We start from the raw sequence: 17,900 nt of genomic DNA on the forward strand, positions 1-17,900 counted from the left end.
ATGTCATGTGGCCTCCTGAGTTGGGTAGAATTGGCCGCTTATCTCAACCCTGCTACTGACTATCTCTGTGATTTACCCTTCCTCCAGCTTTAGCCTTGCTACATATAAAATGAAGACAATAATGTCTCCTATCTCACACGGTTGACCTGGGGATTGAATTAAGTAATTAATTAAAAATGTGCCTTGTACATGTTGGGTCCTAAATAAACGGTAGCTACTATTTATCCTAAAAGTACAAATGGTAGTTTCAGAGCTTCAAGGTTGTGATGACTATTTATTTTACTCCTACTCTTTGTTTCGTTTCGTTTTTTTTCCCCTAATTTCATTAGTTCCTTCCTTCCTTCCTCCCTCCCTCCCTACTTCTTTCCTTCCTTCCTTCCTTCGATGAAATCTCGCATTGTCACCCAGGTTGGAGTGCAATGGAGTGATCTGGGCTCACTCCAGCCTCTGCCTCCCGGGTTCAAGCAATTCTGCTGCCTCAGCCTCCCGAGTGGCTGGGATTACAGGCTCCCGCCACGAAGCCCAGCTATTTTTTGTATTTTTAGTAGAGATGGGGTTTCACCCTGTTTGCCAGGCTGGTCTTGAACTCCTGACTTCATGATCAACCCGCCTTGGCCTCCCAAAGTGCTGGGATTACAGGTGTGAGCCACCACACCCGGCCTCATTGGTATTTTCTAAATTTATTTACAGTCATACCATTAAAAAAAAAGTTGTATTCCTGTCTTTGTTAAATTTGTAAGTGATTTTATTTAGCTACAAGTTTGGAACGGCATATAATTTTATGTTCTGCTTTTTTCACTTAATATTATATGGCTAATGATTTCTGTGTTTCATAAACATTGTTGTGATGATGGCATGATATATTGTTGAGTAGATGTACCATACTTTAATCTAATCATTTCCCCATTGCTGTGCAATGTTTCAATGAGTGAATAACTTTATGCATATAGCTTTTTGATATCTTAAGTTCAGTTTCCTAGGATAAATTTCCAGGAATAGTAATTGGGCAAATGGGATAAACATGGCTCTTGAATACATATTGTTACATTGCTTTCCCAAAGGGTTCAACTGATTTGTATTTCCATGTTCATTATTTTCTAAAGTTCAGCTCATTTACTTACTCACCAAACATTTTTAAAGCCATTGTCATGTGGTAGGCTTAGTAAGAAGAAAGTGATCCTAAGGGAGAAGCTCATATATAAATAGGGTCTCTGGTGTACCAAGAGCTGATACAGACACAAAGTACCTGGGGAAATTGAGATGAGGGAGTCCTGGCTCAGCTGGGAGAAAAGTTTCTTTACTTTTTTTTTTTTTGAAACAGAGTTTCACTCTTGTTGCCCAGGCTGGAGTGCAATGGTGTGGTCTCGGCTCACTGCAACCTCTGCCTCCCGGGTCCTGGTTCAAGCAGTTCTCCTGCCTCAGCCTCCTGAGTAGCTGGGATTACAGGCACGCGCCATGATGCCCAGCTAATTTTTGTATTTTTAGTAGAGCCGGGGTTTCACCATGTTGGCCAGTCTGGTCTTGAACTCCTGACCTCATGATCCACCCGCCTCGGCCTCCCAGAGTGCTGGGATTACAGGCGTGAGCCACCGCGCCTGGCCTGAGAAAAGTTTATTTTCATAGAGTCGTGGTTTTGTTCTTTGGCAGAAAGAAAATTGCTTTCTTCCCCACCCCCTACCCCAGCTTTATTGAGGTATAATTGACAAATAAAAATTGTATATCTTTAAGATATGGAATGTGATGTGTATCTGAACTTAAAAAATAAGCTATAGAATAAAAAGGTGTTTGCTGTTAAAAAAGAAAAGGAAGAAAAGGCTGAATGTCATTCCCAAGCTTGGAGTACGTTGTCTCTTTGGGATTATTTACAGAAATATTAGCAAGACCAGCCCCATCTTTGGTCTTGAGTACTCCACTGTCAGCATGCTTTCTTCCAGAGAGGGATCCATTTGCCTTTATTTTTCATTCTGTTGTGCTGTCTATGCAAACTATTCTTGATAGTTTTATGGTAACAGTGTTTTTTTGTACCACGAGAAATTTATACATGCTCATTGTGGAAAATTTAGAAAAGACAGGAAAGTATTAAAAACATCACCCCCCCTTTTTTTTTTTTTTAATTTAGAGACAGAGTCTTGCTCTGTCGCCCAGGCTGGAGTGCAGTGGCACAATCTTGGCTCACAGCAACCTCCGCTTCCCAGGTTTAAGCAATTCTCCTACCTCGGCCTCCCAAGTAGCTGGAAGTACAAACATGCACCACCATGCCCAGCTAATTTTGTATTTTTAGTAGAGATGGGGTTTCATCATGTTGGCCAGGTTGGTCTCAAACTCCTGACCTCAGGTGATCCGCCTGCCTTGGCCTCCCAAAGTTCTGGGATTATAGGCACGAGACACTGTGCCAGTCACACCCATATTCTTATCATTCTAGTACATCCACTATTTATCTTGCTATATTTCTTTCTGCCCAGTCTCACTCTGATCACGCAGTGGCGTGATCTCGGCTCACTGCAACCTAGGCCTTCTGGTTCGAGCGATTCTCCTACCTTGACCTCCTGGGTTCGAGCGATTCTTCTGCCTTGGCCTCCTGGGTTCAAGAGATTCTCCTGCCTTGGCCTCCCAAGTAGCTGGGATTATAGGCGTATACCCCCATGCCCATCTAAGTTTTGTATTTTTAGTAGACAGGGTTTCGCCATGATGGCCAGGCTGGTCTCCAACTCCTGACCTCAGGTGATCCACCTGCTTCAGCCTCACAAAGTGATTACCGGCATGAGCCACTGCGTCCATCCCCGAAAAGATTTTTTAAAAGAGTTTAATGTAGAACCTTATCAGAGGTCTTTGGAAATAAAAAACTTTTTTTTTTTATCAGAAATAAAACAACAAATAAATAAATAATAATAAAAAAACCTACCCAAAACAATCTGAGGCACCAGCAATTGAGCAGAAAGTTTAAATTATGATCTCTTCACAGAGTGGAATATCAAGTAGACGTTACAAGACATGTTTTAAGAGCATATTTTATGTCATGGGAAATGCTCTCCCAGTATGATGTTAAATGAAAAAGCAGAATACAAAAGTATATGTGCTGCATAGTCTCAATATTGTAGAGAAAAAATATTATTTATGTAAGCATGAAAAAAGACAAACGATATTAATAGAGAACCATTTTTAGTTCAGTTTACTAGAGATTATCTCTTAGAGGTAGGATTAAGGTGGTTTATATTTACCGTTTTAAACTTTTCTGTATTTTTTTATTTTCAAATTTTCTGTAAAATATAAGGACTTGAAGATCAAGAAAATTTCTGCATTGGCTGAGTGCGGTGGCTTATGCCTGTAATCCCAGCAGTTTGGGAGCCCTGGGGCAGAGGATCACTTGAGCCCAAGAGTTTGACGTTACAGTGAGCTATGATCTCTAGATCATACCCTAGCCTGGATGGTGGAGCAAGACCCTGTCTCAAAAAAAAATTTTTTTTGCTTTTTTGCTTTTTTTTTTTTTTTTTTTTTTTTTGAGACACGGTTTTGCTCTGTTGCCCTGGCTGGAGTGCAGTGGCACAATCTCAGCTCACTGCAGCCTCCGCCTCCTGGGTTCAAGCAGTTCTGCCTCAACCTCCCAAGTAGCTGGGATTACATGCACCCAACACTATGCCCAGCTACTTTTTTTGTATTTTTAATAGAGACAGGGTTTCACCATGTTGGCCAGTCTGGTCTCGAATTCCTGACCTTAGGTGATCCACCCACCTCGGCCTCCCAAAGTGCTGGGATTACAGGCATGAGCCAGTGCATCCGGCCCAATCTTTTGCTTTTTTTAAAAAAATAAGACAAAAAGGGATTTCATACCAGTGTTCTTTTGGCTCTGTGACTCTGAAGCCACAGTTATAAGTTATAATTACTCTTAAACACAAGGCCCCATGACTCTTTTGGGCTCTTTGGTATTTATGTTGATTACAATGTTGAAATACCGAAATGAAAGGAATGGGAGAGGTGATAGACTTCAGGCAATGTAACTAGTTGTCTGAACACTACTGGCTCAGTTACATTACGTCTAGTGATTTCCATCTTGTCCTTGTGCTGATTTATCCCCTAGTAACTCACTGAGGCAGGGTTTTCCTTTGGAGGAACCTCATTGCTTTAACCAGTGTATCATGCTTGCTTGTAAGTTCAATGATCTTTTAACTCATTGGAGAAGATGGTGACCAGACCTGGACAGATGGGGAAGGACTTCGCCCTCTCTCTTCACAGTCCTGCATGCACACAGGTCAATATGGAACTATGTGTGAATTTTCATTGTTGAGAGCCCTCTTCTTTGCCCCATAGGGAGCAGCTTTCTGTGCAATTAGAGGAGCAAGGGTTGTGTGTATTTAGCACAGCGGGTTGCCCTGGTCCTCTCCTTTCAACATAGTCACCACGTACCTGACACTGTGCTAAGGCTGGGGATGCAGAGAGACTCGGATGAGTGCCTGCTTTCAGAGTGCTCAGTGTGCTGAGGAAGCCAGCAACAGAAACAGATGATTTCAGGAGCTCCAGGAAAATGCTACAGGAGGAGTGTGCCTGGGTTACTGGAGTAGCACGGGAGAAGGGCTTCTAGCTCAGGCTGAGATTTTAGTAAAGGAAATTATTCCAGGATGCATCCTGAAAAATGAGTAGAAGTGAACCAGATAAAGCAGGATAGGAAGCATCTTCCTTTACCTAAGGGAAGACACAGAGGTTTATGGAATGGTGTATTAAAAGGTCGGAACTCCAAACAGTTCTGTTAAAGCTTAGAGAGTAGTGGGAGAGACTGGAGAAATTGATTAATTAGTAAATGAAATTTTCTGTGGATTTTCTAAATCCCAGTAGCATTGGACATCCATGTTATTTTGAAATTTACAGTGTTCTGTCTTATTTTCCACTTAGTGTCAGCTGCTGCTGGAAGTGGCCTGGCCTCTATTTATCTTCCTGATCCTGATCTCTGTTCGGCTGAGCTACCCACCCTATGAACAACATGAATGTAAGTAACTGTGGATGTTACCTGAGACTCACCAGTGGCAGGGAAAATCCAGGCAATGAACGTGGGCTAAATTGGACTTTTCCAAAGATGCCATCTTTAAGAAACATCACACATGGTTTGGATCAGAAAAACCTAGGCTTCTCATTTTTTGATAAGGCATGAACTTAGGAGACTATTTTCAGTCCTAGTGAATGGTGATACTTGTAATTATAACAATAGCCAACATCTCTTTTACACATTTTTAAATCAAGAAAATAAAATAACCTTACTGATAATTTTAGAAAGTGGTGATTCAAAAGCACATTTAAGATAATGCCTTAACACCTAGTCTTTTCCATATGCATGGTGTCTTAATCACACGTTGCAAATCATGGAACACATCATTTTAAGCAACATTTGTGTAGAACTTCTCAGTTTTACTAATATTATTTTATTCTCATAACAACCTTGAATAGAACTCAGATCATCTGACTGTCAATCATGTATTTTGATAACAGCCTTTACAGTGAGCATAGAAAATACAGCAGTGGCTAAGAACGCAAGCTCCAGATGTCAGGTTACCTGGGTATGAATTCTGGTGTCAGCATTCACTAAGCATATGACCCTGGACAAGTGATTTCAGCTTCTTTTTAAAAGGGAATAGTAATACCTACCTCATATTATTATTGTCAGTGTATCATCTTACAATCACAGTCTTCCTCTTAGGTCTGGGCTCAGTGGGTGGATTGACACTGCAGAAATGGCTAAATCTAAAGGATCAATATTTATGAATGTAGCTGGGACTTCAGTTTCACTGCCCCGGTGATTTTTCCTACTGCTAAGCAGCTCAGTCCATACCCCTGTGAGACCCACAAGCTTACGAGATACTGTTCTTCCAGGAAAGCAATGGGACCAGGGCCACCTTTTAATTGTGTTTCTTGGCCTGGTCCCGTCTTTCTCACAATACATAGCAACAGTATTTACTTGCTAATTATCTACTGCACATCACACATAGTCATATGAAATACACACACACACACACCCCGCTCAAGAAACATTTTCTCAGACATGATTTCCTGATTTCACCAAAAAAGAAAAGAGTGGACCAGCACAGTGGTTCAGGCCTGTAATCCCAGCACTTTGGGAGGTCAAGGTGGGTGGATCACTTGAGGTCAGGAGTTTGAAACCAGCCTGGCCAACATGGTGAAACCTCATCTCTACTAAAAATACAAAAATTAGCCAGGCGTGGTGGTGCACACCTGTAATGCCAGCTACTGGGGGGGCTGAGGCAGGAGAATTGTTTGAACCCGCGAGGCTGAGGTTGCAGTAAGCCGAGATCATGCCATTGTGCTCCAGCCTGGGAAGCAGAGTGCGACTGTGTCTCGAAAAAAAAAAAAAGAAGCATAAACTGAAATTTATACACCATTTATATGCCTGTGAGATAATTGTTTTCTCTTTTGGAACCCCAAAGAGATTTTTTTGATTGATGAGCAAATACATATTAGATTTCATTTAAGCATTATGCCAAGCCCCACTGAAGTATAAGTTTCAAGGGCAAAATCAGTTTTTTCATCTACTGGACTATTCTTTCTGGAACGATTACAAGCAGGCAGGATGGTGTAGTGGAAATAGCAAATGTCTTTGGCATCAGACAAGTTGGAGTTTGTTTGTATCCTGCCTCTGCCATTCACTGAGGTTGTGATCTTGGGCAAGTTGTTGAGTTTTAACCTAGATTCCTCTGACTCTAGATCATAACTTTTCAGAAAAGTTCTGAAATTCTTGTATATATAGATGGTAAATGAGACTTTTCTTTACATCTATGCACTTCTTTTGTTTGTTTTGAGACGGAGTCTCGCTCTGTCGCTTAGACTGGAGTGCAGTGGTATGATCTCCGCTCACTACAACCTCTGCCTCACAGGTTCAAGCGAGCCTCCTGCCTCAGCCTCCCAAATAGCTGAGACTACAGACATGTGCCACTACATCCGGCTAATTTTTCTATTTTTAGTAGAGACAGGGTTTCACCACATTGACCATGCTCGTCTTGAACTCCTGGCCTCAGGTGATTTGCCCGCTTCGGCCTCCCACAGTGCTGGGATTACAGGCATGAGCCACCATGCCCGGCCACATCCATGCACTTCTTGCAACCTTGCAACTTTACCTTTTGTTCTCATCACCCTCCAGGGACCTAGTTGGAAGAGCAGAGTTAAAAGTTAAGGCGAAACTTAAAGAGGTGTCTTGTCCCTAAGAACAAAGGATTGGTGTGAAATTCTTCTCTGTAAATCTTCCCCAGTTCAAACCAGAGTTATCAAGGTCTTAAAACCTTCCCTGGGTCCTGAGAGTCCATTATATTATTTGTCTTCCTGTGTACCCACTGCTTAGTCCTGATCCTACTTTTGTTTGCAAATAGGATAGGGTACAATGTACGAGGAAGGGCCTTTGCCGCCCCTGCTAAGGGATAACCTGAAATACCTTCACCATCACTGCCCTGTGCTGCTTTTCACCTATGCCACTCTGTCTACATTGCCAGTATCTCCTGGCGTTGAAAGGGGAGAATCTTTTGGTTCTTCGAGTATTTGGTTGGGTTACATAAATCTCCCCAAATGAAGAGCAGCTGACTTAGGCAAAGGGGCCTCGTTTGGTTTTCCTTGAACTATTAACAGGAAGATAGGGAGATTAACTGTGTAAATGTTCAATAGGCCAGAGTCCCTGCAGAGGGTGGCCACAGTGATCAGATCTTGTCACATCCTTGCTTTGGATGTTGCTTCTCTGGTTGGAGTATGGATAGAAGAGAAAGACCCTATACTGAAATGCAAAGTGCAGCAAGTCCTGACTTTGGGTTAACTTCTGGGGAGACTCAGCCCATTTGTATGAAAATAAACAGATGAATAAAACAAGGTTCCCATTTTGGAGGGAGGTGGTAGCTGTGAGATGGAAGGAGTGTTCCTGTTGGGCAATAGCAGAGTAAGTGCTGTGGTAGATTCACTCCCACAGTGCCTGAAAAATCCTCATAGGCCCATTTGTGGAGCCTTTGTCCTGCACCAGGCACTCTGCAAAAATGCTTTGCCTGCAAAACCTCATGTGATGCTCACCACAGCTCTGTGAAGTTAATCGTACTTTTATCACCACTTTACAGATGAGAAAACTGAGGGTATGGGGCCAGTGACTTGGCCAAAGTCGCTGCTTAGCAAGCTGCAGGGATTGGATGTGAATTCCAATTGGTTTGTGAAGCTACTTGTTCTTCACCACCTAGAGCTGTGGTTCTTGATAACTGTGAACTCTTTTGGGGTCACAGATAACCCTGAGAATATGATAGAAGCTGGAGCTCTGGCCTTTCTGTCCACACCTGAACAGGTCCTTGGGTTAAGAACCCCTGGTCCAGGGCCTATTAATCTTGATCCTTAGAAGCAGCATCCGTGTGTTACGGCCACAAACCCAGCTGTGCCAAATTGAATCCTAGGACTGAGCCCAAATATGTCCCATCATCCTTTTGGTAAGAAGCTCATTGTAAGAAAGAAAGAAGAGAGCAAGAGGATGGGGCCTCGTTGTTTTAATATAGGGACAAAACACCAATAGTAACAATGAAACACCGAAGCTTCACAGACGACATCAGACCCCAAGCCTGCGTGTTTTTCTGGTGCCCTTGAGGAGCTTTATAGTTGGCAGAGGAGGTGAAACTGACAAATCTTTGGCAAACTGAGGAGAGTACCAGAGAGGTTTGTTATGAGCTAAATTCCAGTCTAACTGCAGGTGTGAGGAAGAGGCTTGGATTGGGACCATGGAGATGGGGGTTCTACTCCCAGTTGTGCCAGCTGACTCCGCGAGTGTTCTTTGTCAGTCACTTTATCTTATTTATTTATTTTTTGAGATGGAGTTTTGTTCTTGTTGCCCAGGCTGAAGTGAAGTGGTGCTATCTTGGCTCGCTGCAACCTCCACCTCCTGAGTTCTAGCGATCCTCCTGCCTCAGCCTCCCAAGTAGCTGGGATTACAAGCGCCTGCCACCAAGCCCATCTAATTTTTGTACCAAGCCCATCTAATTTTTGTACCAAACCCATCTAATTTTTGTATGCTTAGTAGAGATAGGGTTTCACCATGTTGGCCAGGGTGGTCTTGAACTCCTGACCTCAGGTGATCCACCCATCTTGGCCTCCCAAAGTGCTGGGATTACAGGCGTGAGCCACCATGCCCGGCCCACTTTATCTTACCATAGTTACCTCCTTAGAGTATGAAAAAATAGGCTTAGAGCATCCCCAAGTCCCCTCTATGTCTGAGAGCTGAGGCTGGTCATCAAGAGGAACTAAGGGTGCTATGGGATTTCTGCTTAGGACCTCTCTCATCACTTCTCCAACGCTAGTGTCATGAACTCCATTCTACAGATGATGTCCACTAGATTAAGAATGACATCTAAGGCCAAGTTTCCACCTGAGAGTCAGATTTATTCAGAAGAGACAGGTCTCTGGGATGTGGGAAATGGGACGGACAGACTTGGCATGAAGCATTGTATAAATGGAGCCTCAGAATCGCTTCAGAGAATTAATGTTTCTCCTTGTGTTTTTCTACTCCTCGATTTCAACAGGCCATTTTCCAAATAAAGCCATGCCCTCTGCAGGAACACTTCCTTGGGTTCAGGGGATTATCTGTAATGCCAACAATCCCTGTTTCCGTTACCCGACTCCTGGGGAGGCTCCTGGAGTTGTTGGAAACTTTAACAAATCCATGTAAGTATCAGATCAGGTTTTCTTTCCAAACTTGTCAGTTAATCCTTTTCCTTCCCTTCTTGTCCTCTGGAGAATTTTGAATGGCTGGATTTAAGTGAAGTTGCTTTTGTAAATGCTTGTGTGATAGAGTCTGCAGAATGAGGGAAGGGAGAATTTGGGGTATTTGGGGTATCCATCACCTCGAGTATTTATCATTTCTGTATGTTGTGAACATTTCAAGTCCTGTCTGCTAGCTATTTTGGAATATACTATATGTTGTTAATGATATCATTCAGAGACGTGCATCTGAATGGGCTGGCTCTAGGAGCTAGGGGGTAGGGGCTGGCACAGAGACGCACGCTGGAAGGGTCCTTGCCCATAAGGAGCTGACAGCCAAGGCTAGGGGAGTTCTGTCTTCTCTGCATCAGATCACCTCTCTCACCTCTGTCACTGCCCCATCAGACTACAGTGTCTGCAGGTCTTTCTCCCCTGAGTGTGAGCTCCCTGAGCAAAGCAGGATGCTGCCCCTTCCCTTTGTATTCCTGGCTCCTGGCTTCAGTGCCTGTACATAAGTATGGGCATAATAAATGTCTCCCAAATGAGACATCGAGGTTTCTTCAAATGCACAGGACCATGAGTAAGGTTGCCTGAGGACTATGGGATGTGGCTCAGGACAATCCTGAGGAAGCTGCAGCTGTGGCACGCAGGGCCACACTGTCATGTTCATGGACCCTAGACTGGCTTTGTAGCCTCCACGGGCCCCTTCCATACAACAATATTAAAAATTATATTTCATGACTGCATTGGTATAAAGATGAATACAATCCAGATCAGATTCATGATTACTTATACATTTTTAGTGTATTAACTTTTAATTCTGCTTTTAAAATAAATTAAAACATTTTAATATGCCCTTAAGAGTATCCCAGGCCCAGGCCACTGAGCCTACTGTGCCTCATGGATAAGTCAGCCCTGGGGGCATGTGTGTGCATGCATGTGTGTGCACACGCATGATGAGCCAGGCCTTGAAGAGTGGTAAGATTTGGGTGTGTTGACCAATGGAGAAGGGCATTTGCGGCCCTGATGATGGGTGGGGGAGGGAACATGGTGATGAATGGAGCTGGGTGTGGGGAGCCATGGGAGTGGGCCAGGGCCAGACTGTGAAGGACCTGGGAGCCAGGCTGAGTCATGTGCACTTGGCAGTCACTTTTGTAAAGCAGCAGAGGCAGTTGGCCTAACAAGAGCCTTTCTCCTTTTCTTGTACCCTTTACAGTGTGTCTCGCCTGTTCTCAGATGCTCGGAAGCTTCTTTTGTACAGCCAGAAAGACACCAGCATGAAGGACATGCGCAAAGTTCTGAGAACATTACAGCAGATCAAGAAATCCAGCTCAAGTAAGTGAAAACCTTCTCTGCATCAGTTTATAATTGGAAATTGACCTGCACCAGGGAAAGAGAGTAGCCCAGGTGTCTGGGGCTTGTTCCCATTAGATCTTCACCAAGGGGTTTTTCTCCTTGGTGGCTGGCCTCTGGGGCTCCTCTGCAGGAGGCATTGGTGAAGAAACTAGGGGAGCTGGTTGCCACAGACAGTGATGTACTAATCTCCTCTGGGAAGACGGAAGAAAAGTCCCCAGAGAAGAATATTACAGTCTTGGCCTTAGGGACAGCTAGAGGTGTGGGTTGCTGCCTACTGCATTTTTTTGGAGTTGGCCATATGGTTGCAATGAATGGATAGATTTATAGACAGGGTATTTCTGTGCATATAAGAGCAATTAAAGTTGCAACTTGATATGGATAAGTGAAAGTTAAGCACTTATGTCTAAAAAGAGCATGCAATTCATTTTCCCCTAGTCATTTCAATTAGTCTGATGCGCATTTGAACTTGTTATCTTTAAAAAGTGAAATCTGTACCTCTGATCTGGTAAGTATCCAGGCAATTTATTGCGTGCCATCCAGGAAGTGTCTGAGGAGTGGGCATTTGCTGACTGAGGCATTGGCTGCCATAGCATCAGAGCAGCCTCCCAGGCAGTGGCCTGGCAAGGGGACAGAGGCTGGTGGGAACAGCTGGCTGAGTGCAGTCAGTAATGGCATGTGCATGGTCTGTAGAGAATATAGAAACAATAATGAAGCCGAGAAAAGTTGGTTTGCATTTTATTATTACTATGCGCCGGTTGTTCTAAACAATGTCAGTGATAAATTACTCCTCCCCATCATGGACCAATGACTACCACTGTTCCAGGGAAGTGCTTTTTATTCTGTTTGGTTCTTAGGGAGGGATGGAATTGGCTGGCCTTTGCTGAAAGACCTACCAGTTTGTTTTCCATTTGGCAAAAGAAGAAATGGTAAAGCTAGAATTTAAACCAGACTCAGATTTGAGGGATTTTTTTTAAGGCATACAGAACTGTGCTTTCCTCAGGCAGGAGAAGAGGCAATGGGCAATGTGGACCTGATGACAAAGGGAAGCAAAGCTGTCTTAGGGGTGGCATGGAGGAGGTGCTGCTTCACAGCAGAGAGAGGTATGGCTGTGCTTGGAGCTTCCACTTACACCACTCCTGGCTGCACAGCCAGGCCATGGAGATGCTGTTTCCTGGACCTGCAGGTCCTGGTCTTGCACATGGGCGTTTCTTCTGGTGCAGGAGACAGAGAGGTAGCAACCCCTGAACAAAGCCTCAGTCCTTCCTTATTTACTGGAGAGCCCCTGCTGGTTGACCAGAGGCAGAACTGGGGATATTTCCTTTACTTCTGTAGCAAGAGACAGCATGGTGCAGAGGAAAGAGTGCTAGCACACATTGCCTTGTGGATGCATGACTTTGTGAATAAGTTAAGTTAGCACCCTTTCAGACACCTCTTCTTACCTGTTAATGAGATAAAACATGTAATTGCTTAAAAACAGTATTTGGCACATAGGAATCACTTACTGAATATGAATTATGATTTTTTTGGAGTGGTGACATCTCACCCAAGCCATTTAACCCCTCAGCCTTAATTTCCTCAACTATAAAATAGCAGCTAACTTGAAGTGTAAACTATAAAACCTAATGCAGTATCTGGCACATAGTAGATTCCCAATAAATGAGAGCCAGTATTCTTATAAGACAGCCATGCATTTCTAAGCATCTGGCCTTGTTCTTCTGCCTTGCAGTTTGTGTGGCAGTTGAAATAGACTGGCTGATGGGTTAAGTAGTCAAGCAGACTTTCTGATCTTAGTGGAGGAGACTGCCTTAAAATACCACTAGTTTTCTTTTCTTCTTCTTCTCCTTCTCCTCCTTCTCCTTCTCCTTCTTCTTCTTCCTCCTTCTTCTTCCTTCTTCCTCCTTCTTCTTCCTTCTTCTTCCTTTCTTCTTCTTCTTTTTTTCTTTATTTTTTGAGACAGAGTCTTGCTCTGTTGCCAGGCTGGAGTGCAGTGGCGCGATCTCGGCTCACTGCAGCCTCCGCCTCCTGGGTTCAAGCGATTCTCCTGCCTCAGCCTCCTGAGTAGCTAGGACTACAGGCGTGTGCCATCATGCCCAGCTACATTTTGTATTTTTAGTAGAGACGGAATTTCACCATGTTGGCCAGGGTGGTCTCAATCTCCTGACTTCATGATCCGCCCACCTTGGCCTCCCAAAGTGCTGGGATTATGGGTGTGAGCCACTGCACCTGGCTTTCTTTGAGAAACTGGAGACATGAGTTAGGTGGAGAAGAGAAGCCAAATCTGTGTCTAAAAACCCTACAGTTGTGTGCACAGCTTTGAGGAGAGCAGGTCCCTTGGATTTTGAGTGTATTATTATGTTGGTGCTTGTTTCATATCTCTCTCTTCACTCAGTATGTCCCCTTTACTGCCCTGCAGCTGTTTGTTTCTTTTTTAACTTTTTTTTTTTTTGAGACGGAGTCTCACTCTGTCACCCAGGCTGGAGTGCAGTGGCATGATCTCGGCTCACTGCAACCTCTGCCCCCGAATTCAAGCAATTCTCTTCCCTCAGCCTCCTGAGTAGCTGGGATTACAGGCGCCTGCCACTGCGCCCAGTTATTTTTTGTATTTTTAGTAGAGACGGGATTTCAACTATGTTGGCCAGGCTGGTCTTGAATTTCTGACCTCATGATCCACCTCCCTCAGCCTCCCGAAGTGCTGGGATTATAGGCATGAGCCACCAGGCCCGGCCTAGCTGTTTCTTAAATTCCTTCTTTCTTTGCTTATCTTGTAGCACAAAGCAGGCCTTAGTATAGGGGGAAATACACAGAAACACTGCCTTTTCCTACAGGAAATCAGTAACTTTTGCTGATTTTGTTTTATTTACTTATTTATTTGTTTAAATTTATTTTAATTTTTAATTTTAATTTTTTAATTTTTTTTAGAGACAGGGTTTCTTTCTGTTTTCAGGCTAGAGTGCAGTGGTGCACTTACAGCTCACTGCAGCCTCGACTTCCTGGGCTCAAGTGATCTTCCTGCCTCGGCCTCCCAAAGGGCTGGGATTACAGGCATGAGCCACTGCACCTGGCCAACTTTTTGCTGATTGTGAATAGCACTCTGCTGATTTCAGAGAGAAGCTGAGACTGGCGTATGTCAGTATGGATTCCCACTTAGAGACCTGTGTTTATCTGCACTGACACCCCATCAAGTTCACATGATGAACTTGACCCTCCTGTGCTGTCTGTCTCAGGGCTGGGAGGATCCTTGAAACTGATCTGGTTTGGAGCTTTGTCCTCATTCACCTCCTTCACCACACACCCACCTTCCCAGGGCGGGGCCTACCGCTCACTAAGTAGCTCACTCTGGGTGTTGACATCTCTAATTGTTAGAAAATATTCACCACCCTGTTATGCTTTCTAGAGAACAAGTCTAATTTTATTTTCCTTGAAATATTTGAAGATAGCTCTCATGTTTTTGTTTCACTGTTTTCCCAAAGTCCATGATTTTTTAGGCGAAATGGCCTCCTTTCCTCTTCTGGAATGTTTTTCCTTCCCATTTCTGCCTCTCTGGTTGTGTCTCAGTGTGTCTGTGTGCTTCTTGAAGTTTACTGGAAATTACAAAAGTAGTCTGGCACAGAGGAGAAAGGGATTTTTGCCTTGCTTGTTCTGAGTGCTGCATTTCCGTTAATGCAGTCTGAGATTGCATTAGGCATTTTGGCATTCACGTCACCTTGTTGACTCATGTTCCATGTGCACTCAAACAGAATTGTGATGATTTTCAATATGCAGAATTGCAAGTTACTTGGTCTCCATTACTTTGTTGTATTGTTGGCTTTTTGGACTAAAGGGAAAAATGTCTTTTTTCTGTTTTACATGTTTAGATTCCCTATACCATCCTCCCAAAACCATTTTAGATTCTGATTTTGCCGTGTATTTTATCAGCTACTCCTTTCTTGTCATCTAGAGATGTGATAAACAACTCTCTTTGGCCTCATTCAAGTCATCAGTAACTGTAGGACAAAGACTTGAAGCTTGGATCAGTCCAGTGGAGACCAACCACTCCTGTAGACTCTACCGCTCAGGCCTATGCTGTAATCAGTGCTGGGCCACTGGGCTCCTGCTTCTGTGCTCCAGCTGGAAAGTTTATCTTGTTCTTTCCATCAGTTGCATCTGCTAAATTCATTGGACTATCCCCAGATGATCTGTAGATATGGGGGTCTCTACTCAGATACTCTCATGATTTCCTTGGCTAGAGCGTCGTTTTATTTCCACTTATTGGAAGAGACCTTAGAGACCGGTGATTTCATTTATAGATAAATGAGTTGATTGAATCATTCAACCTTTATTTATTGAGCATCTCCTATATGCCAGTCACTGTTCTAAGTGCCGAGACACAGAGGTGTCCAAAACAAATATGGCCTCTCTCCATACGGAATTTCTATTCTAGAGAAGAATCTGACCCAGAAGGGGGAAGTGACTGTCCCAAGTCTACACAACCCACAGAAGGGATATTTTGGGAATAAATCATGGCTAAACTCCCCGGCTGCTCCAGGCAGTTCTCCTTCTACAGTACTCTATTGTGCTGTTTTAATAATCTTTCAACTGGGAAGAACTCCTGTTTCAGGAATTAAGCCATGGACAAATCTTTGAATTATCCTTGAAATCATCCTAATAAGAAATCCAAGGAGGAAGTCTTACAGAGTGCCTCACCCACTTTTCTCATCACTGGAACCTTTTAGACATTTTATTACTTTCTTCCTAAACCAGAGTACAGGCACACAAGTTGAGTGGTGACTAAATTAATGTTTGCAAGGCAGTGTGAAAAGCATTCATTCATCTTAAATCCCTGTGATGACTGCAACTCAGATGTAAAAATTGGATAAATCCTCAGAAACCCTAGGGAAAGTGACATGCTTGTATTTTGTCTCTGTGAGATGCAGAGAGATAAGTGTTTCTCTGGGTGAGTTTTGTGTGGTATCTGGGATGATTTTAGGCAGTACGTGGATGAGAACTTTTAATTTTAACCCACATCAAATTGCAATTTTATGGAAATTATCGCTTAGGAGGATGTTCAGCAGGAAAAATATAATTAAAGTTAATTCAAAAGAAACATTTTATGTGAATATGGTAAAACTTGTGAGAGTAGTTTGTGAATGATTGAAGATTGGAAAACATTGTAATAAAAGTAAGTGTGGGGCTTTGTATTAAGATTCATTTTGGGAAGAAATCCATGCTCCATCCCTCATTAAGTGTGAACTTTGGGCATGTGTTGATGCTTTCTGGCCCAGAGTTTACCTGAAGATTAGTTGCCCTAAGGGTCACTGAGCATTAAATTAGATGATGTCTGTGAATGACTGATAGTGAAGCTCATAGCCCACAGTTGACACATAATAAATTCGAGTTGCTTTGCTTCTCCTTCTGTTCCTGGCTGACTCTTTGACCTTTGCCATTTGTTCGGCCTCTCTGGGCCTTAAGTTTCGTTGCCTTGAAATTGGAACTTTGGTGAAACAACCAGAAAATGCTTCAGCCCAGAAACTTGGTCAGTACTTGCATGGGGGATCACCTGGGACTACCCCAGGATGTGGGCTGTCTGCTACCCTTGAGGGCAAGGTGGGCTCCTTGTTCATGGTTCCATCCCAAGCCTCAGCACAGTAGTGGGTGCATGGTGAGCCATTAGTGAATTGTTGTGGAATGAAGGTGGGAGAAAATAAAATACCTGCCCTTCACACGGCAGGGTATTGTGAGGGTCAAGTAAAAGTGCTTTAAAAAATTGTATTATAAAGTTTATTCCCTTGTGTGAACCCAGGTCAACAGAGCCTACGAATAATAATGATGACAGAAGTTCTTCAGAAAGTCTTGGTCTTCTTTCTTTCACAAAATTGCCTCCCAGAACTTTACTAGAAGGGCAGCCATGAACCTAGAGGCCTAAAGTAGATTTACTGGGAAGCTAAAAATATTTTATTTTTCATAGCCCCTTTTACTTTCAAGGTCCTCTCTGGGGTCTTAGCAATATGTTTACATAGAGGTATGTTTTATAAAGTTTGCAAAAGTAGGATTAAAAAAAAAGAGAGCCCTCTACCAACTTGTGTCAGCTTCAGGCCCTCACCTGCATCTGCTCCCGCCAGGGCATGGTGGGGCAAGAAGCACTGCTACCCTTCCAAAGCTTCCTCCCTTGCCCTGGAGTCATCCTCACTCCCCACTCCAAGCCACCTGCCATCGCTGTGCCCCCTCTCTGGTGAATCTGGCATTCTGAGGTGGGGTGAGAAGCAGACTGACCCAAGCTAAGGCCTTTCTGATGGGGTTGTTGCTGCTGAGAATCATGGCTGGGCTGGAGAAGGAGAGGACCCTTTGCTGTCTTATTTTTACTGTATATTTCCTTTTCAGCTACTTAAAATGTATTGCTTAGTGATACCTAATGGGTCCATTAGCCTGCTTCCTACTGAACATTTCTGCTCAGATATCCACTTGGTCCCAAGGCCTGCTCCTCTCCCATATCCTGAAATCTTGACTACAGACTCTCCTTCAACTCCAAGTTGCACTGTGCACACAGTCCCCTCTTGAGCAGGTACCTCCTTACAGTGGTTGGGACGTCCTACTTGGCTTATAGTTGGGAAGTGCATATGCTGGAGCTGAAGCCTCTTGCCTTCCTGGGGTAGGCCATCCTTACATCCCCTCTGAGAAGTTCCCCAGCTCCCGTGTTTCCCGTTTCCACATTTAACGAGGCCCTTGTCCACCGCTACATCCCCCATAGCCACTCCTTCAGCCTTGCCATTGCTTGTGCTGGTCTGGAAACAGAACCTAGACTTGTGGGGCACCTGGGGAAGTTCTCCATCTTTTTTTTTTTTTTTTTTTTTTTTTTTTTT

At 43.7% G+C, this 17,900-nt stretch overlaps 1 protein-coding gene across 2 annotated transcripts in view; it reads left to right on the forward strand.

The window, feature by feature from the left end:
• ABCA1 (ATP binding cassette subfamily A member 1) overlaps positions 1 to 17,900 on the forward strand; it is a 154,414-nt gene that overhangs the window by 36,481 nt on the left and 100,033 nt on the right. For both annotated transcript variants that reach the window (XM_017876728.1, XM_017876727.1), the window contains exons 3-5: positions 4,885 to 4,978; positions 9,531 to 9,672; positions 10,925 to 11,043. In XM_017876728.1, coding sequence (XP_017732217.1) covers positions 4,885 to 4,978; positions 9,531 to 9,672; positions 10,925 to 11,043 — 355 coding nt within the window. The remainder of the gene's footprint in view (positions 1 to 4,884; positions 4,979 to 9,530; positions 9,673 to 10,924; positions 11,044 to 17,900) is intronic.

The sequence above is a fragment of the Rhinopithecus bieti genome, unplaced genomic scaffold, assembly GCF_001698545.2.
Source record: "Rhinopithecus bieti isolate Rb0 unplaced genomic scaffold, ASM169854v2 scaffold_9663, whole genome shotgun sequence".
Taxonomy (NCBI): domain Eukaryota; kingdom Metazoa; phylum Chordata; class Mammalia; order Primates; family Cercopithecidae; genus Rhinopithecus; species Rhinopithecus bieti.